The sequence below is a fragment of the Molothrus aeneus genome, chromosome 3 (assembly GCF_037042795.1).
Source record: "Molothrus aeneus isolate 106 chromosome 3, BPBGC_Maene_1.0, whole genome shotgun sequence".
Classification (NCBI taxonomy): domain Eukaryota; kingdom Metazoa; phylum Chordata; class Aves; order Passeriformes; family Icteridae; genus Molothrus; species Molothrus aeneus.
The window spans coordinates 5,485,894-5,507,175 of record NC_089648.1 but is presented as its reverse complement, the minus strand read 5'-3'; the positions used below and the strand labels follow the sequence as shown (position 1 = coordinate 5,507,175).

The window sequence follows — 21,282 nt, the reverse complement described above, 5'->3', positions numbered from 1 at the left end:
TTTTCCCAGAGGAGTAAATTAAAATTCTGGTGCATATTTATTAAATCTGGTTTTTTACACTTATGAGGTGGGATGTGTGAGTGGAAAGGGAGCAAAACTGAAAATATAAGTGACTCCTTCACAAAAAGGCAAGTCAATGCATTGGTTTCACTGCTGATAACTTCCTCTAAATGTTCTACTGTTCCTGAAAAAATTTTCCTGGAAGTTTCTAGTAACTCAGGGGGGCCATGAAGTCTTATCATTACAGTTAATTACAGGATAAGTTCCTGAGTGAGCAGTGCAATACACTATTAAACAACCAAGTTCTAAATCCAAGCACAAGAGAAATGATGGTGGAAGTGAGAGAGGGCAGTGGGGAGGGCAGCTTGGCTGGCTGCACACCTGAGCTGACAGCCTGCTTTAGCACCCAGGACTGACCAGGTTCAAACCAGCTCTCGAAAGGAGTGAGAATGAGACCAGAAACCAGACTATGGTATACAGGTACATATTGTATACAGCTATTAACTCACAGGGGAAGGGGAATGGAAGTGCTGAACCCCAGAACAGTGTAAAAGAAAATCTCCTGACTATTGGAATAAACATGGCAGAAACAGAAAGTGACAAATCACAAGGTAGTCTCAAAGAAAAGCTGAGATGATGCTGGAGCCCTCCCAGCTGGGGGCATTCAGCATATGCAGGTTAAAAGCTGCTGAAGAGCAGTGCAGGAGCAGAGCAGGCTGGGGCTGGGCTCAGGAAGCTGCATGTCACCAAGTGGGATGTGCAATGGCCTGTGTGAGACCCCCAGGTGCTCACAAGGTTGGGGGTCACACAGATACACCAGGGAAGAGCATCAGTGAGCAACTGTGCTGTGCAAGCACTGGAGCTCTGTACTCCTGCACCCCCGAGGTGTCTGGGTTATGGAGCACCCACTTCCACCCCGATGAGATTACGGCCGACTCGCAGAGCGGCAGCACTTTGTTAAAATGGACAATTAATCTGATTTGAGATGGCAAATGAGCGAGGCAGTGCTGCTGCACAGACAGCTGTGATGGGAGGGGGGAATCCTGCAGGAAAGTCACCGGTCCCTGCAAGCCAGCGCAGGCAGGAGAGGTGGATGGCAACTGGTGACATGTGAGCTGCTCCAGTCATTTTTCCAAGGCTACCAAAAACCTGCCCCGGAGCCCCCGGCGACAGCCACTCTGCTCCACACAGCCCCTTCCATCTGCTTCCTGCCAGGCCCTTGTGACACATCTCATTCTGCAGCCAGCACAGAGCCGCTCCTTTGTGAGGGCACCACAAATCACAGCACAGGCCGACCCTTCCCCGGCACGTGCCTCCAAGCACCGTCTGCAGCTCCACACAGCACAGAAAGGACCCCGAGGCAGCGTGTGTGCCCAGCAGCTCCCTCCTGCTGCCCAGGTGGCACAGCCTCCACACAGACCCAGCCCGAGCACAAACCTGGGAAGCTCATCACTTCCTCAGTGTTCTCACTGCTGCTTGCAGCCAGTGCCCTTTTAAGCTCAACTTCTGAAGCTCTTTGACATCCTTAACTGCTGAGTCATGTTGGGTATAAAAGGAGATCGTGAGCATCCCAGAGAGAAGGCACAGAGCACAGGATGAATTTTTAATGAAGCATCAAAGTTGGCGGAAGAGGAGAAGGGGGGGATATGCAGGGACAGCGACCCGGGGAAGAAGCTACACAGCAGGAACACTGCATGCTGCTGTCAGGTTTTCCTGTATTCAAAGTTTTATTCCAGGTTTTGTTTAACATACTGTCTCAAATTTCAACCAGTTTGAAAAGAAAGGCTTTTATCATTCAAATACCAACTAATCCGTCTTTTGCTGGACACAACTAGCGCTCACTCACTCCTGCCCAGTTACACACTGTCCCTTCCCATACTTACATTCTGAGGAACTCAGGAAATTATTTCTTCCCAGTCAATTACAAAAGGAGAATTGGTGTCTTTTGGCATAAGAAAGGCTGTTCATAGCTGCTCATTCTCCACACACCTTTGTCACTGTGACTGTCACCACTCAAATCAGGCCCCTGCTACATCAGCTCAAGCTGGCCCTGTGAGCAGCCTGCAGGATTTCATCCATTAGCTGGAAAATGCCCACTGCAACCCAAGATGAGCCCATCCAAATAATTTCACTTGCCAAATAACTTTGGAAATACATGACAGCCTTGTCTTTGGGTGTGATTTCAGAGCCTACAGCGAGCGCCTCTTGCACTGCCAAGCTTTCAGTTTGGGCTTGCGGCGTGTGACTCGGTGTAACAGCAGGAACACTGGCACACAGAAGTGGGATATTGGATATTAAATATTTGGCTGTTTTTGGCAACACCTCTCCTCCGTGCCTGCCCTGGTGTTTATCTGTGCAGGCACACTGCTATCTGATCCCCTGGACAATGCCAGCAGTCTCCCTGCAGATGCTGCTACCTTGCAAGGTTGGGCTCTGGGGCGTTAGAATCTGCCTCTCTGAGGCAGACACTGCTCTGCAGCCCGAAAACAATGCCCAGCACTTTGCCATGAAAAGAGAGAAAGTGAACATTAGCACATCAAAGGCCCCTTTCTGAAAGAGGAAAAATTGCACGATGCACACTTTAATCTTTCTGACAATCTATGCATAGCCTGAGCTGAATTCTATTTTTCACACAAATGGGAATGCTCCATACGAGCACTTCTGTACCAACAGCAACAAGAACAGAGAAACACGAGCTAGCACAGACTTTGAACTTTTAAAATATGGATTAACATGCAATAATATTTAACAGCTGATAGAACAACATCCCTCTTATCTCTCTTAATAAACCCAAATAACATCAAACATTTTAAAGGCAACCTCCAGAAAGGCTGCTAAAATATTTTAATCCAAGAATAAAAATAAGTTAGTATTAAACTAAATACAGGCAATATTAAAATCTTAATGTAAATGCCTATTGTATAAAATCAGTTACCTGACAGAGAACAGCCTTAAGTGTAATTCCCTTAATTAGCCCTTCCATTTACCTAACTAAAGGTGGAATGCAACCCCTGCTTACAGATTTAAAAGAAAATATTGCTAAAATACGTATGCAGCATCTAAACTCATTCTGTTGCATTAAAGCACAGATTTGTGCCTGTAGGTGTCCTTGCAGCAGGAATCACATCCATCAGCCCCAAGAAGTAAACACTGGGGACATCTCTGCATATCCAGAAAACCAGAGCACAGGCAAAAGCAGGATCCCACCAGAGAGGGGCAAGAGGTCCCTGCTCTCATTCCTTCACCTGGATGCCCTATTTGCTGCTCAAACCTCACCAAGATTGCCTGCACATCTTTTCATCTGAGAGTGTGTTAAACAGAGTGTAAAGGCTTGTGGAGAGCAGGAGAGGGACTGCCTAGGAAGAACATCCCAGTTTTCTTCATCTAAACAGAAGTGCACCCCCTAAATATCAGCTGTAATGGAGTGGTATGATTTACAAACACACCTTAGTAAATGCACACACTGAATGGATTTGTTTCTGACTAAATCTCAGCCAGAGGAACAACGTGTTGGAATAACTTCAACAAGATCCCAGCCTTGGACTTGCAGAACATCAGCAATGGGGAGGAGGTGGCACCATGACTGAGCCCCCAAACACCTGACACTGCACACAAGCCAGCACATTTCCGGACAAAACACCTGCACTTCCCAAAATGCTTGAGAAAGAAATCCATTTTTCTTGCATATCTGCCAGTAACTTAAAATGCTTCAGTCCTAAAAAGGAGCACACATGGATTTGCCAAGCAGACTGTTTGAAATGTGCGATCAGTGGTGAGATGAGGATCTGGCACACAGAAATATTGGAAGAGGAAATAAAAGTAGCTGTTCTGGAAATCTCTCCACAGAGAAGCCTGCCTGTGCCTTGGACACCCACCGTGCCACAGACCAGCGCGCTGAAGTACCACAGAACCAGGGGCTCTCTGCACTTGTTTCACAAAAATTATCTGCAATTTACAGGGTCTGCATTGCTAAACATGGCCCCAGGCCCAAGACCTTTATTTCCCTTCATATTTTGCTCCTTCAGGATACAGCCTTGCTCAAAGCACTGGCTAAAACACATACTGGGGGAGGAAAGAATGGCTGGACTGGACAGATGGTTGGCCTTTGGATGCTGAAAGGGATTTTGAGGGAGTTGAGCAGTATGACTTAATTCTTGTCCTGAATATTGAAGGTAAACACAGATCAATCCAAATGAGGCAGAGCACAGCTACAGCCCTGCACTACAGTCCTGTGTGTAAAAACCAGCAGCAGATCACAAATGCAACAATGCACAAAAACCCTAATATTTTCTTTAAACTCCTGCCACTGGAAATGCTGCCTCTCTAGTCTGCTCAGCAAACAGAAATCGAATGAATTTTTTCAAATGCAATGATTTATTCTCTGCACACAGATCACTGACTCAGCATGTTACTGCACAGTCAGAATGCACAAAGGTGAAGCAGAAAAACTCTCAGAAATTTGGGTCCTGCTGATTTCTCCCAGTCCTGGACCACAGCAGTCTCTCTGACAACTCCAGCAGCAGTGCTGGATTCTGCTCCATTCTAACAATCTCCTTGTAGTGAATGCTACATAAAACTAGCAAAGCTGTCTCGGGCCTGATGCTCAAAATGTAACAAAAGGATGAAATATGAGGGCAGGAAAACCTGTGTCTGTAGGTATCATGTTTCTAATGTTCTTCCAGTAAGTACTACCATGAAAAATGAAACATTTGGTTTACTGATGTCTGTGTAGTCTCTTTAGCAATATAAAGGAAGATTCAAACCCCTTGGTTTGGGCAGTAAAGAACACAGGAGACCCTATGAGGCATTTGTTTGCAAACTCCAGTTTCACAGATACTGTAATTGATGCACAAAGTGAGAACAGAAAGTAAAATCTCTCCACTTTGCTTTCCGAGATCCTGGGACTTTGTGTGTTGACTTTTGGGATTCCAAACTGCACGTTGCTGTGGCATTTGAAACAAACGGAAATGCTGGCATGCAAATCCTATTCAGCAACTTGAGAATACTGAGGGCTTTTACAAGGCAAAGAACACGTTAAAAGTTCATTAATTAACCAGTGCTTGGGAACAGATGGAATGGCTATCTGGGCTCTAATTACTGCAAGTTGGGACAGAGGTTCACAGACCTTAATGAGGTTCAATAAAATGAATGATTACACATCAATCACAATTAGAGAAACCTGTAAGATGAGCTGAATTATCATGGCAACAAGTCATAAAACATGGGAGCACAAAACCCAACAGGTTCTGCAAAAGCCTAGAAAGGAAAGGTTTCTGAATTCAAACAGTTCTCCTGGACTGGAACAATCCCTCTCTCCTGCCAGGCTCAGGGAGTTAACGATGAGGGTTGTGCTCTCCCTTGATTACTCAGCCTGGCACATGTGGGTGTAACTGCTGTTCTTACAACTTGAGACCTTCAGATAATACAGACTTGTATTTAACAGTTAAGGACAGAACAATCTTCCATTTCTTACCACCAGAGCTGCTGTGGGAAAAGGTGTTTTCAGGGCATCACATTCCCCAGCTTTGAGAGAGGCTGGCAGTAGGGAGAGGAAGGTGGTGGGCTGGACACAGAAATTCAGAGTGCAGAGCCCTGTTCACTTATGATCTGGGGACTGTCTGAGCATCAGCCTCAGGGCTTGTTCTCCAAAGTGCTCTGGGTCTCTGTCATCCTGCCTGCCCTGCCACACTGCCTGAAGGGTGCCAGTCTGGCAAGCACAGTCCTCACAAGCCCCCTTTCAATACCAAGAAGCCAGTCAGGGTCATAGGGATGGCACAAGTTCAGGAAAGAGCTTTCAGAAACACAGAAAAGCAAAGGCCTGGGAGCTTGAGCTCTCTCCCTAAGCTGCAATGGATTCAATGTCACAGCACATTTTTGGTTTCAAGGCTTTGCAGGACTGAGACAGGACTGAGCTAACCCCAAGTTTGTTACCCAGGTGACACTAAGACTTCAGAGAAATAACTGCTCCCCAAACAACCCTTCAGGGGTTCCCAGCTGGAAGGTGTGCAGGGGAAGGCCTGTTTTACTTCAGGAAGCCACAAACCATAGACCAGCAAGGTGGCAGTAATCCACACTGTCTCATGGGTGAAAATCAGCCAGGTGGATGACCCTAAAGAGGTGCCATAAATGCAGCTGGTCAGCACAAGTTACAGAGACCAACGCCATACGTTCTCCAAAAAACACCAATTCAGAGAAGTACTAAAACCCAGAAAATTACCTGAGACTTTGTTTAACAGGAAATACTGTACATGCACTAGATTGTTACTAAACATTAGGTTTAAGAAATCCTCAAAAGCCATCTGCTCCTGTTTATACAGTAGAACCTGACAGTTAAAAGCACTGGGAAATACACACAATTGTGATGCTGAGGAAAAAACCCCATAAACTGAATATGCCAGCCAGAAAGCTACTTTTTGTAGCACATTTTCTCATATTCATCTCACTTGATGTCACCATGTTCATGTCCACAGTAACAGAATGGCTTTCAAAGCTTTTCAAATGCAGGTGGAGGGGAAGCCTTCCCTCTCTAAAGGGCAATGTAGGATTATGGTGCTGCCCATCAAAGTATCTTTTATATAGCATGCACAAAAATTTCTGTGCCTGCCTCATTTTGGTATCAGCTGCACAGAGCCAGTCAGGCTGGAAGGGAGTCAGATCTGTCTCACCTCCTCAAAGCATGGCCAGCACTCAACTCAGCCACTCATTTTCAAAGCAGAGAAACAAAGTCATAAAGAAAACAAACCTAAGCCGAAAAATGTTTTTCCCATTTAGAAAGTTATTCCTTAACTTTTCATTAAGCAATACCAGCATGCATGGCTGATGAGAACCACACACTGAAGTCAGGGTCTCTTCAAAAGAGAAGTTTGAAACATGACATAAACCTGTACTGGTGATTGCATGTTTTGTGTTACCACCAGTCCCTGGAGTGCTGGGAAGTACCCATGGAAATGCCCACACGTGGATCTGCTCTCCTGCAGCCTTTGAGCCTTGCCCGGCTGTTTCTGGGACAAGGGAGCAGCCCTGCTGGATGGAAAGTGCCTTTCCAAAGCCAGCACCTGGGCTTTTGCCCTGGCTAGGACACAGCGTATCCCACCACAGGCCACCGTGAAGCCTCCCAGGAGCGCTCAAACCATTCCCTAGCAAAGTTGCTTCCTAAATCCCTGCCGGCAGGAGCCTTCACCTGCTGCAGCGCTGCCCGCAGGGGACCCTGTAACAAGTGGCTCCTGGGGAGCCTGAGCACCAAGCCTGGCCACCTCGGAGCCTGGCCACAGGTCCCTTTGTTCCTTTGTTCCGCCGGAGGGAGCGGGAGCGGGCGCTTCCCGCACTCCTGCCTCCCGCACGCTTTTTGTCTCGGAGCGCTCTGCGCCAGCCTTTTCACGACCTACATAATTCCACAAAAAGCAACGAGGATCTGCTTCAGTTTTCCCCGAATTTCCCTGTTTAATTTGATGATTGCACTGCAAGAACTGAGAGGCAGCCTTTTAATCTAAACGACTCGGGGTAATTTAACTTGATTTTATTAAAACATCCGAACGATCGCCATACGTTCTGCACAAAGGAATTAGACTGGGAGGTTAAGAATCAGCATCAGGGATACCAGCAGCTCCCTCTAGTTGGAAAGTGCATTATTATTGTCCCTGAAGAGCCGGTAAACAGCAAAGATCCCCAAATACTACAAACTGCTTACACCAAGTGGCTTGGGAACTTGTGCTGCAATACGTAATCCTTGTAGGTCCACTGGCTACAATGCTTGGATTCCCTCCTCTTAAATGAAAATAACCTTTTATTATCTATGGTGGTGATTTCAGATTATTTTTTTAATATGTTAACTACTGAAAAATTAAAAAACCCCAGCATTTGACAACGAATCCACTTTGGAACAAAAAACCTGCCGCACGTTATAGTGGCAATTTGCAAACTGGCTTTCACAGAAATTTAAAATACGCGTTAGAGCGTGCATATGCTTTAAATAAATATAGGGTTTCAGATATTGATCCAGAAGCCACCTCCTTACATTTCCATGGCTTTGAAACTAAAGAAGAGGCTTTTTAGCCTGAGGGGTTAAAAGTGTGGGTGTGGAAGTGGGCTTTTGTTGGAAAAATTAGCAATGCTATGAGTCATTGTGCATTAGCGGCAGAATAGTTTTGCATCTTGTATGAATCCAGACACCATATGCCATGCGAGGCCGGCCGGCGCTGCGGTGCCACGTGGGCATCCCCAGCGGAAAGGCTGTTGGAGCGCAGCGGCGGCCGCGCAGCGCGGCCAGCCCGGCCCGCCGGACATTGTCGGGAGCAGCAGGAACAGCTGGTAAGCCAGCAGAGCCCCGCTCGCCCGGCCCGCATGCTAATGAGCCGGCCCGGCCGCACAAAGCCCCGCGCCCGGGGGAGCGACCCCGGGGCCCGCGGGAGCCCTGCGAGGGCTCGGCCCGCGCCCCCGCCGCCCGCTCCGACTGCGGCACGGCCGGCCCCGCTCCGCACCCGCGGCCCAGCCGCAGGAACACAACGCGCTCCGCTTTTCGCCGGCCTGCCTGCGACAAAACCCGAGCGGGAATTCACAGGGAAGTTCCTGAAAGACACAATGCAGCTTTAGCTACGCGCATCCCTTCAAAGTTAATGGGGGGGAAACGGCAAAAATTGCTTTGCAAAGACACAGAGTGTGAAGCCCTCGCATACAGGCAAGAACCGGCACAAGATGGGATGAAGTAGTTGTTAGCAACTCGAATATACCAATTTTGCTTCTGTCAAAAAACCAAAGAATGAGCAAGTGCCTCTCACGAAACACAAATTAGGGGCTCTTTGTGTAACCCAGGAGAAAACATTAAGCACCGTGGCAGGACAGGTGTTTGCACCTCTGTGTACACCACACCTTCTCGCGGAAGGGATATTTACTGCTCATAAACAAAGCCCTGTACCTCATTGTGTGCTCCTGCAAGCTGCCTGCAAGGCATCCCCAGCCCGGGCTGCTGGGAAGGGCCTCGGCAGGGCACGGTGACACCACCCAAACCACACCATTTCCAGCAAGATCAGAACTTCCCAGTCTCCGGCAGGGCATAAAGAGGCATGGCTGTGTAGTTTAGGACCCTTGTTTGCAACCAGCACACATATACTAGTATGCATGTCATTTAGAAATACAACATTGAGTTTGTTTTGTTGGGTTTTTTCCCCCTGACACAGTGAACTCACTTTTCATTTAAAAACACATTACATTCTCGATGTCACTTAACTCCAGGTTTGTTTTTGGAACTCTCCATGATATCAGCCAGCAAAGAAGAGCCTCTACTAGTGCTGGGGTTTATTTGGTGCTACTGCCCAGAGATCAGCAGTTTAAAACTCCGTGTCAGAATCAGCCTGGGACTTTTCTCAACAGCCCTCAGCAAACTTGGCAGCTCCCAGCCGCGGGGGAGGACAGTGGTGCCTCATGTTATAGTGACAAAATAAACTGCACCATTGCCCCCCTGGCTGCTCCCTGCTACCCCAGCAATGCGGGCACAAGCTGTGTGTCTAACAAGGGCCCGCCAGCAGGCTCAGGAATGGACACGAAACAGAAAATAGAGAAATGTGATCCCATTGTGTGTGCACGGTGCAGCAGCATGTGGAGTTTAGACCTGCAGAAGCATTTCATACTCTTTAGATATGCACCGAGGGGACGCAGTGGATTCTCTGCGAGTCCATGAAGGGCTCTATGAATGAGAGCTGAGGAGCCGCCTCCGCAATCCCATGTAATGCCACCTAAAAGCTTTGCCTCGCATGACTTATTACAGGCTGGAGCAGATTAGAGGCATCGATTGCTGCCTGGAGAAGGTTCTGGCTGTGAGGAGGGAAGGCAGAGGACACAGCCAGCCTGGCCATTGATCGGCTGCAGCAGGGGCTGTGCAAGATGAAGGGCAGAGCTGCCAGTGCCTCGGCTGCCCTCGGGTCTGGGCATCCCTGGCCAAGGGCAGGGAGAGGGACCTGCTGCTGCCCACAGACACTGGCCACTGACAGGCACTCGTGCCAGCCAGGGCCGGCCGCTTGCAGCACACCGTCAGGTGCCATGTCACATAAATTGTCACAGCTCCTGTGACACATGCTTTAGAATTTCATAGCCATTCCTATCAGCATCGATATAGCTGGAGGGCACCACTTCTTTGGATGAAATAAAGGGGACAAACTGTGAACCCTCTCTGAAAGGAATAACAGGCTTTCCATCTCATTTCCCCGGCAGGATCAAACACTGCCTTATACCCACAGCAGAGCTCCAAATGCCAGTGCCACGAAACACACACTGAGAGGGACACAAAACGTGTCTGACACCACACGAGCCTCCAGAACATCTGACAGCCATTCACACAATTAAGTCCATCATAGCAAATACCTTTCTTTCACAGATAAAGCAGGTAAGCAGATTGGGCACTCTCTATTAGGTTAATCAGAAATTGGCTTAAGCCAAGAAAGGGATTTAATTCAGAATTTGAAGCTGATGTTCTTGGCTTAATCTTCTTGGTTCCAGATATTAACACATCCAGGATATATTAGTATGTCAATATCTGGATGAGTTGTAATGAATTAAAGTTATGAATGTCTTTTTAGTTATGTGTTTAAATGGAGTTTTGGCTTTACCCCAGTGAGCTGCTGGCTGGCACAAGTCAGCCGGCACACCACTGCCACTACAGTGGAGAAAACAGTGGCAGAATTACTCATGTATCAAATTACTTCTCCCGGGTAAGGGCTGTGTTTTCCTCAGGTCCACAAAGAGGAGTGCAAACTGTGAGCTGGGAAACGGTGACATCCAGTGCTGAGATATTACATAAGGAGCTCTCATCCCCACCATGCTCACTTGTGCTTGTCCCGATGCACAGACACCGTCAGAGCCTGATGTGTCACAGCAAAGTGGAGTGCAGGAGTCAACAGGCAGCATGAGGTCAAACCCCTCTGCTGCCCATAAGAACAAACAACTCATCCCAAGAGTGAGATTGTGCACAGAGATAATTTTATAATCAGTGCCTTAATAAACCCCAACAAGAGCTAGCTCCCTATTTACCCATTCACAGGAAGTACATGAAGTAGCTTGAATTGCTAAGGACACAACTTGAAGACTACCAGAAGTCACTGAAAAACACACACAGGGAAGAAGCCCACTGGTGCTGGCACACAGGACACATTCCATCCTCCCCAAGGCAGATTACAAAGAGCTCCTCAAAGCTGAGGTAACGTTTCAGACACGATGGGGTATTTCCTACTCTTCTCTAAACTCACTTAGCATCCCAGTCAGGAAGGACTGAGAGTACAAAGAGTTATTTGAAATGGTGGAGGAAATACAAAAACAAAGTGGTGAGATACTCAAAATAACACTGAAACAATTTTTAAATTTAACCAATTCAATCCAAGGAGAAAAGAAATGACTCCATTTGGAAAGATAACCTGGGCAGTGAGAACTGCATTTCCCTGGGCATTCTAGGAGGAGCTTTTTTCTCAGACATCACTATCTCCAAATCCCAGTGTCTTTCTGGAGACCAGGACTGAATTATGGGCCAACCAAAAGGCCTGATACCTGCCAAACTAGCTACATTTTCATGTCTGAAGGCTGACTAGCACCTGAGCTTAGGAACTGTCAGCTTAGACAGCAGCTGCCAATCTTCAATCAGCAGAGCTGTAATACTTCAATCCAAACCCTGTTTTCCCCCAGTATTTATCCTCAGACAAGAGCAGCTCCCAGAGAGGAGCTCTGCTGCAGCTGAGTGCCACGGCACTCCAGATCACACAAGTGTTCAGAAATCCTTCCCAGCACACAGCTTGTTTCACACAAGCTGGAAGAGGGTTCAGAGATGCACTTTTGCAGCCCCACTCTCACCAGTTTTTGAAAAATTCAGTATTGCTGGAAACACAACAGACCCTTGCTTAGTTATGACATGTAATTAATTGTTTGCAAGAGAGGTTGTTCCTCTTTCCACAGCACATACAAAAGAGGCTTGGATGCACACAAAAACCTGCATAAATATATTCCTTTCAATACAACAATTATAGTTAAATATTATTTTTTGTTCTTGTAAAATTGAAGTAATCTTATTACTTATGATTTCTGTAAGTCCCAGTCACATTAAAAGTCAGACACTGCCTGAAAAAAGCAGCCTGGAGAGGCTGCTGGAGCACATTGCCTCATGCTCAGCAGTTACTCAAGGATGGCGAGAGTCCCAATTAGCAGGGGCTGCAGCCACTCAGCCTCTCTGCTCCATGGCACCAAGGAGGAATAAAATGGGAATTTGGAACATAAACTGATGCACAATCATCCCCGCCCATGGAAGCACTGCGGCAGTGGCAGAGACAGCGCTGTTCCAAAGACAACTGAGCTGTGCATGCAGCACCCTGGGAGTGCCATCATGTGCCCTTCCATGGGCACAAAGAACCTGTAGCCAGAACAACTCTAATCTGAAGTTTAAATATAAGAGTTTATATAAGTTTAATAATATATTTTAACGAATCTCTTGCCCTAATGAATTCCTTAAAACCAAAAGCGTTACATAAACGTAAAAAAAGAGATTAAAAAAAATCTGATGTGGTCTGCCATAGTTACCTTCCTAATTTTCAAAGAGATTTCCAACAGAAATCTGTATTTGGGCACGGCAGTGGAATTTGTGTCATCATGACCAAGCGGCTGCGGGCAGCGAGATGCTCCCGCGGCTCTGCGGTCCCGGTCCCCATGGAAACCAGACTCTGATATTGTCCTCCGCTCGATGGAGCACCAAGTCGGGAGCCTTTTGTGCCTGATGAGATTTCTTCCACAACCTTCCAGCAACAGACCCTACAGCTTCCTCCTGACTCTTTCCTAATTGAGATGCAAATTAATCTCTGTGGCTGATTACACTTCCCTTACAGCCCCTGACAAGTGCAGCTGTAGCCGGAGTTTACAGACTTTCCAACAAGTGACTTCAGCTGTCACTGCTGGCAAGATGCTGCCCCGGCTTCCCAGCACCACCAGGGCAGAACAGGGATGAGTCTCTGCAGGTTCTTCACACCCTGCCACTGCTGCAGCATGGATGCAGCACCTCATCCCCACGGAACCACTGACATCAGCTGAAGTGTTTGATCTGTTTGTAACCACACCGGAGTCCAAACATCTTCAGCTATGGACCCTTAGCAGGGATGTTGCCTTTTAACATGACCCATGAGCCAAAGAGGAGCTGCAGATCCTCCTTAGATCTGCCTCACTCCAGCCTGCAGTCCTTATCCCAACTGCAGGTGTGACTGGTGTGTGCCAAACATCATCCCTCACTTTGCCAGGGACATTGATTTCTATTTCTCCCTCTCACTGATATTTTTTGAGTTATTTCCATCTCCAGTCTGATAATGGCACTTCCATTTACTGTTTGCACTGCTGGGTCTGTTTGCCTCGTGTCCTGCTCACAGCAGCTGGCACAGCAAACACTGGACCTGAATCACTCACCCTTTGGGAGCTGCACTGGACAGGCCCAACATCACCTTTACACATCTACACACTCACATTCAGCTGCTGGCTGTAGTGCATCTCAGAGTCTGCACTATCTAGGGAATGAATTACAGATAGCTTTCTCTCCTGCTCCAGTGTGGCCCCAAAGGGATCTGCCCACCACATCCCCTTTGTGCCATTTCAGGAGTTTCTCAATCCATTTTCATTTATCAGACAGACAAGTGGCAGTTGATTCACTATGGACAGCACAGGTGCAAAAGCAGACGCAGAAAAAGGCGGACAAGAATGTGGGGACAGATGCTGCCTCAGACCTGTGCAGAGCAGTGCCCTGTGCCGCAGTGTCTGTGCAGCTCTGTCCCCCCAGGGATGCACAGGGACCCTCAGGGACACCCCCTTGGACAGCAGGAGCACGGCCAGCTGGTGAGTGCTGCTCACTCACAAAATGCTCAATGCCAAAACATGGGAGGACTCCAGCTGGGAGTGAGGGGATGGGACAGCTTCGCTCTTGTAACTGCTGCTACTTATGTCCATTTTAATACACTGTTACTTTAGTATTGAACACTGAGAAACAGACAGGTTAAGCTAAATTCTGCACAGCACAGTTTCAGGAATTTGCTACATTTCTCTCAAGAAACAGAAGAAAACAGAGCCAGCCTTGACTCACCTGTCAGGCATTGCCACAGTTTGCACAACCACCACCATTTGCTTTACAATGAGTAAACAATTAGTTATTAACACAAATCTACTTAACTACAATGATACTTTTCATTTCTGATTACTTTTGCAAAGTATACTGGTTAAAATTTATTTATTTTCATTTAGTTTTTTAAAACAAAACCCTAACAAGCACTTTGAGGATATTCCATGTTTTAAAAATGTGCATCTTAAACTAATTCCTCAATGTTCTTTCAAAGATCAAAATATTTCACAAACTCTTTCTCAAAGTCATGTGATTAGAAAAATACTCAAATCAAATGCTCCCCAGGGAAAGCAAAGTGCAGTGAGTGTTTGTCCTGAGGTAAGTGATGTGATTGGCAAAACAAGCTATGAAATCTATGATGGCATTATGAGAAGACCCCAGCATGGGTGCAAACCAGTGCTAACTCTGAGTAGCACTCAAGAACCACAGTCTGTGTCACAACTCCTGTCCCAGAGAAGCACATCTCCAGCTACCTTCCAGCCACTGGTGGAAAACAGGTTCTGAAAATGCCCAAAGACAGGTGTGACTGGAAAGAAACTGGAATTAGGGACGTGAAACATCTGTATCTGAGGACAAATCCCATCTGCCTTATTAATGTAGTGAGTCCAAGTAAAGTTAATTGGATAGGATAAAAGCATGGCTGAGCTCTGGCTACCAGCCTGACATACACAATCCACAACTTCTATCAGTGTGAAAGCAAGCTGGGAGTTACCTTTTCTCACAGACCAAAGCCCAAGCCCACCAGCAGTGAAGTGGAAGCTGCTGGTGAGAGACTCCAGCGCTATTACCACTCCAATTTGGAATACACGGGATGGCACCTGCGTCTGAGCCACTGAGAACATCCAGCTGCATGCAAAGAAAGCTCTGACCTTTCCTAATAAAATCAAACAGGAGGGATTTTCATCCCAACCTACCTCTCTGCAGGATGATGCTCCAAGTGAGAACCCTAGCAAGGGGAGCCTTGCCCCCTGGAAAAGGATACAAGCTCTGGTAGAGTGGGATGAGGGACTTGACGGCTCTGCTGGCGTTGATGCACGTGGCACAGATCAGGCTGGGCAGCAGCTTCGCCGTCACGATGGCGCCGTCGAAGAGGGGACCGAAAAACGGCACCTGGGCGCCCCAAAAGAGAAAAGCAGGCTTCAGAACCACTGCAGGAGACTGGTACAGCATTTTGCCACGAAAACAGCGCGGCCACGTTGTTTTCCATGCTGAGACTTGCAGTGTGACATTCATCTCGCAAGCTGGCGAGTGTTTAAATCCCCCGTGACTGCCCTCAGCACACTGCACAGACACACACAGGTCTCAGAACATTCTGCTGGCTAAGCACAAACTTGGTACATGTAGAAACTGGGGCCATCTATGAATTTGCCATCAATATGCCTTTGGCAGTGAATATTAGGAGCTGTTTTCCATCTGGGATCCCAACAGGAGACCCTGATTCACTGGCTGACTCCAGCATTGGCAGGAGGCTTTGCAAACACGTATTTACTTCAGATAATCCTCTATAAACTCCTTCCATGGACTTCATAGAAGAGAAAAAAACCTTGAGCTGGTCCAAGATCAGGAGGTGTGTGGAAGGCAGAGGAGAGGACAGAGCAGGGGCTCTCTCAAGGGCAGGACACAGGGTGGGGACAGGCACAAGTGGGCCCAGTGGGTCAAGGTGCCCAAATGCTGCTCCTTCAAGGCCATCTCCACAGGAAACCCCTGTGTGACATCCTCTGGTGACCTGAGGCTCTGCAGATAAAGACCACACTACGAACAAGAGATGCTTTCTAAAAGTAAACCCTGTCCAGAACTGCAGACACAAAACAGACCTGAGCCTGCCCAACCCAGAAAATTTTGATGTTTAAATGCACAACTTTCAGTACTTGCAAGTACTCAAATTAATTTCCCTCTCAGAGACTCAAAATGAAAAAAAAAATAACCCCCCAACTAAAGCCCTAGACAGAAGCCAGCAACAATTATCAATATTTAAGCTACGGATTTTTTCCATCTGTACAGAGGCTTATCACATAAATAAATACCCTCTATTATTCTTCTCCAACTGCTTGTGGGTGACTGTGACAGTCATTCAATAAATGGACAAAGGGAATAATATAAATCCCCTGCATCTAGGGAATTCCTCTAATTAGAAGTGGCAATGAATTACAGAAGAAATTTTGGTTAAATGTAACATCTGGAAATGACAGCTGTCTGTGCACACACTTATTCTGTCATTCCTTTACTTAAAATAATTACCCACTCTCCAATAAAACAGAAAAGTGAAAAATGTTTCCATAGTGGTTTTGCCTTGTTTTCAATTTTTTCATTTCTGCTGGCATTACTATCCAGGCAGTTGGAAGGGAAGGGGACAGAGGAAAATCAATGCCACCAAAATGATAACATTATGGAGCATCAAGTTTTGCCTCTCTAGGCAGTAATGTTTTTAAGTGAAATTTTTATCCCATGCACTGTCTGGAAGCATCGACAGCAAGAGAAAAGAATGCAAAAAATACAGATAAGGACGTTAAGTACATACTAGTATTGAAGTGATACCACCACACAAATACCAGATATGTAAAGTCAGATCAGCAGATGCTACTGGGGCAGGGAAATTCCCTGCTGGGCTTTTTGGACAAGTAGGTTTTGCTTACAGCACTTGCATTCACAGTTTCACACTCACCAGGAGCTGGGGAGCGGGGCAGACTTTCTCACCACTGCACCACAGAATTTACAGACGTAACCCAGGGACAGGGTGAGTGTATCCTGGCCAGGGAGAGGAGCAGCAGCAGAGCCGAGGGCTTCGGAGCCCGCCTCGATCCGAGCCGGATGCACACAGGGCTCGGAATTATTCATTCCCCAGCACACACAGTGGCCTCGCCAAGGGTCATTAAAGTCACTGGAGCTGCATCTCCTCAGCTTCCATCTGCACGGGGGCCCTGCCCTAACAAGGGTTGGGGGGAGGCCAGCGGAACGCGCAGGGCGCGCTCCCCGCTCGGCTCCGCTCCGAGTCCGGCACCCAACACCCTGCCCGCGAGAGCAGGGCTTCAGTGGCCACCACAAACAAACAGCCCGCTTTGACAGGAATCAATTAAAAAAAAATAGAGGGAAAGATCCCCTTCTGTGAGTACTCCAAATGTCACTGCAAGTTATCCGTGAAACAAAAATTAATATTCAGCCCACTGCAAACACCTGCTTCGTTCCAATTTCCAACAGCAAAATCATTATTTCTGTTGCCCGCAGTAAAAGTAGGCAAGGTTAAATAAACCTTCTGAGCACAAAGACTTCCCCTCTACAGCAAGCAGCACTAGTTAAAAGAGTGGGGAATGGGTAAATTATTGTACCAAATGGCTGAGAATTAATCTCTGATGACGAGCTGCAATCTAACGAGGCATCTGTGTCCCAGGGAACCCGCAGCATGTCCCTGGCGGTATGTGCAGTGCGGAGCTTGCCTGGCATGCTTTGTCCCCTCTCGCAGGCAGCTTTTCCTCTCATTGTTCCCAATATCCTCGTGCATCTGTGACGCGTGGAATGCATTCACACTAACAGACTTACTATTGTCTTCCCTCCCAAGCTTTGTCGGGCAAAGACTGCAGCACAGTTCCTGATAATTATATTGCTTAATTAATCAAGACAAAAAAATTTGCAAATCATTGCCGGGTTGCCAAGCAGGGAGATCAAAAATGAAAACAATACAAGCTGAAGCAATATAACAAAAGTAACAGCTATCTGATCAGAAATTCTTCTATAATGAAGCTATTAATGCTAAAGCGGTTAATGTTAACATTGCTCCAGGTGTCTCTACTTGGCTGCAAACAAAAAGGCTAACATTATGGATATAAAAGGCCAAATGTTGCCATGGATTCTGTAACCTGATAGAGAGGACAGCCTTTTCATTCGATTAGGGAATGCAATTTAAATGCCAGGGACTGAAGCCAAACAACAGACATTTCTCTCTGCAAGGCTCGTTCATTCACCCTGGGGTCAGTAGCTGGTGAACAAAAGGTCAGCCACACTTGCCCTGGAAATGTCTGGATTAATTTTATTACATTGTAATGGTTTGTACTTTAAATGTAGGGATAACACTAAATTTCCAGTTAGCTCTTATTCTGGCTGCCCGTTGGGTGGTTTTGACTAATATGAAAGATGACACAGCTTTTCTCCGTCGCTCCAGAGAAGTCTCAAGCGTGTTCCTAACGCTAAATTCTCATTTCCCTGATGGAACATTAAAAAAAGCTAAAAGCTAAAATGCTCGAAAACTAAACCGCACAGCTCAACACCATATGTAAAAAAAACACCCAACAGCCCACTACTAGAAAATTTTCAAGTTTGAAATGTCTACTGACAAAGCACTGGTTGTCAGTATCCAACAACTCCATCACGCACAACTCAAAAAATAGTGTCTACACCTGGTCAATATGGAATGTGATGGAGGCATTTACCACAGTTGGCTGCTCCTTTGGACAAACATTGTCCCTCCTATATGGCTAAGGGTATTTATCACAATGACTACTTGCACAAAGTATATTTTACACATATTTTTGCATCCATAATGTACCAGACTAGTATTTACTGCGGTGGCTTTTTCACACACATGCACAGATGTACATACACACACCTCTGACGTTTCACAAAAAAATGCTTTTTTTTCCCCAAAAAAGTCTCAGCTGTGAACCTCTCATACTTTGTTTGATGACAGGATGTCCAGTGTCTGCATCATCCCACCCAGTCAGGTGACAATGACAGTCCCACAGACGTGTGAGGTTCTGCTCAGTGCTGTGTGTACAGCAGTGACCCAGCACCACACAAGGAACTCAAATCATGAATGGTTTGCTTTCACTGCCTCAGAGGACATCCACAATAGCTTAAATACTGTTCTTTGCCCAGTAACTTCTGTGGGTTGAGTATTCTGGAGTGTTTCACTCAGCACTAAGTATGGCTATAAAAAGAATGAGCAATCACTCTGATCACCGTGAGCAAGTCCAGTTTTAAAGTCAGCTCATTGCTCAGCTTATCCTTCACCTGACATGGACAGGCTAATTTGGGAAAAAACAACCCCCAAACTCTAAACCACTGAGCCCAGCTGAAAGCAACACAACTGCTGCTCAGTGGCACAGCACAGCGGGGCCAGCGAGGCACCCAGAACGTACCTCGGGTTTCTTCATGATCTCAATGAAGAACATGTGGTTCTTCATGGGGTAGATGACGATGAGGACGTCCCCGAAGTCGGTGGGGATGATGCCCCTGCGGTAGTTGCGGGTGTGCTCGGACCACACGATGTGCACCTCGTCATTCCCCAAGTGACGGAGCTGCAACAGCAAATTGGCTCTTTATTAATCCCTGTGATAACCACGCTGCACCAGGGGTCACGGCTCACAAATTGAATTACAATGCTCGATAGCAGGAATATTTCATTACGGAAAAGTTAAAATATTGTTTTTCTCCAGTTGCTCATGAAAGCATCGGCTCAATAATTTGCTTCATTTAGAACTCATTGTTGTCTGATGGCTTAATTAAGTCATTATCAAACTAGCCATTAGCATGATATGTAAATGTACATTACCTACAGTGATTTAAGATGGAAAACTGAATTACTGGAACAAAGCATTAACCAACGGAGCATTGTATTCCAGCTAAAATAAGGCAGCTGTCACAGAAATATGAAAATGCCTTGACTCAGAATGTCAAGAAACTGCCTGTCATGAACCACTATAACTGAATTTATTATCCACAAACATCTCCTCACTGACTGTGTCTGGAGGGGTCTCCTGCCTGAAACGTCAGCAAAATATCTGGGCAGTGTGAAGTACAGAAGAACGGGAAATACTGTGGGAGTTACACCTTTTCATTTGGAGCAGAGCTGCATGAAATACAGATAAAATTTAAACATGACATACACAGAAAGCCTCTGAGAGCCTCTGTGTGTGTGTGTGTTTGCTCTGCTGCTGGAGGAGCTGGAGGTGATCTAACAGATGGCAAAAACTATTTGGCAATCACGTACAAGCCTCACACAATGGTTTCAACTGTAAGCTTTAAAGTTAAAATGTAATCCACACACACAATGCCAGCTCCAAGCATAAAGAGACTTTAAGTCCCACTTAAAGCTTAAAAGACACCCCCCCCCCCTCCAATTTGGTGCTACCCCCGGAACAATGTGCACAACAGACCGAACAAAGAAGCCAAAACGAAGCTCTGCTACTTCACTCTGTGTAGGGGGAGAGAAAAAAGGGAAAAGAAGGTGGTGATTTTCACTGGTAAATAACAACTAACCCCAACACGCTTTGGATCAGCCTACGCTGTGCTGATGAGGCTTCCCTATTCAGAGCCAGGCAGTGCCTTTAGAAGGAAAAACTTTCACTCCTCCGTATTGGTGGCAAACTGGACCCCTCAGTCACGAGAGAAACGTGGCAAAACCAACACACTGTGAAAAATTTTTAAAAGTTACAACTGTGAACTTGGCTTACAGTTCATGTTCCAGCAGAATGAAGTAAAGCTCAGTTCCCAGAAGGACTGAGATTCTCAGTTTATTTTAAATTAAACAGAAGATAATAATTCTGTTTTATTTACACCCATGGAATAAAGGTAATTTTAGCTCTGTTTGAAGAAAACATGAACCATTTTTATCTTGGAAAAACATGGGAACATTAACAATACTATTACTAGAGCTTCTTACACGTACAAAGCAAGTAGAAATTGCTGTTCCTGTGGTCACCTTGATATCTGTGCAGAAGCTTAGTAAAAACAAAGCAACACACAAGAAAACACTCACGTTGGGAATGTCACAAACTGACACATACCAAAAGCAGCAGGAATTCACACACAGGACAAAACCCTGATCTCACTCTCCGTGACCAGCTGCAGCCAGGTCACCTCCAAAGTGATCAGAAGGGAGATGTCAGGTTTAGTCAGACACACCCCTAAAATCCATCTGGGTGTGCACAGCAGGTCCCAGATGCTGAGGATGCCTGGCCAGGCTGTCCCACTCCAGGATGGGCCCAGCTCAGCCCAGCTGAGCTCAGGGAACCCCCGCCAGGGATTTGGAAGTGCCCACGTTTGCCAGGCTGAGCCCAAGCCAGCTCTGGCACTGGCTTCCCTGCACAGAGAGCCTGCAATGGGGGCACCCAGCAAACCTTACTCTGCTGAAATAGAAATAAATGTGGACACAAAATTCCATAAGGCAG

At 46.6% G+C, this 21,282-nt stretch overlaps 1 protein-coding gene across 1 annotated transcript in view; it reads right to left on the bottom strand.

The window, feature by feature from the left end:
- RALGAPA2 (Ral GTPase activating protein catalytic subunit alpha 2) overlaps positions 1-21,282 on the bottom strand; it is a 93,958-nt gene that overhangs the window by 20,185 nt on the left and 52,491 nt on the right. The window contains exons 37-38 of the mRNA XM_066546111.1: positions 19,252-19,410; positions 15,105-15,232 (exon numbers count right to left, since the gene is read on the bottom strand). Of these exons, the coding sequence (XP_066402208.1) occupies positions 15,105-15,232; positions 19,252-19,410 (287 nt within the window). The remainder of the gene's footprint in view (positions 1-15,104; positions 15,233-19,251; positions 19,411-21,282) is intronic.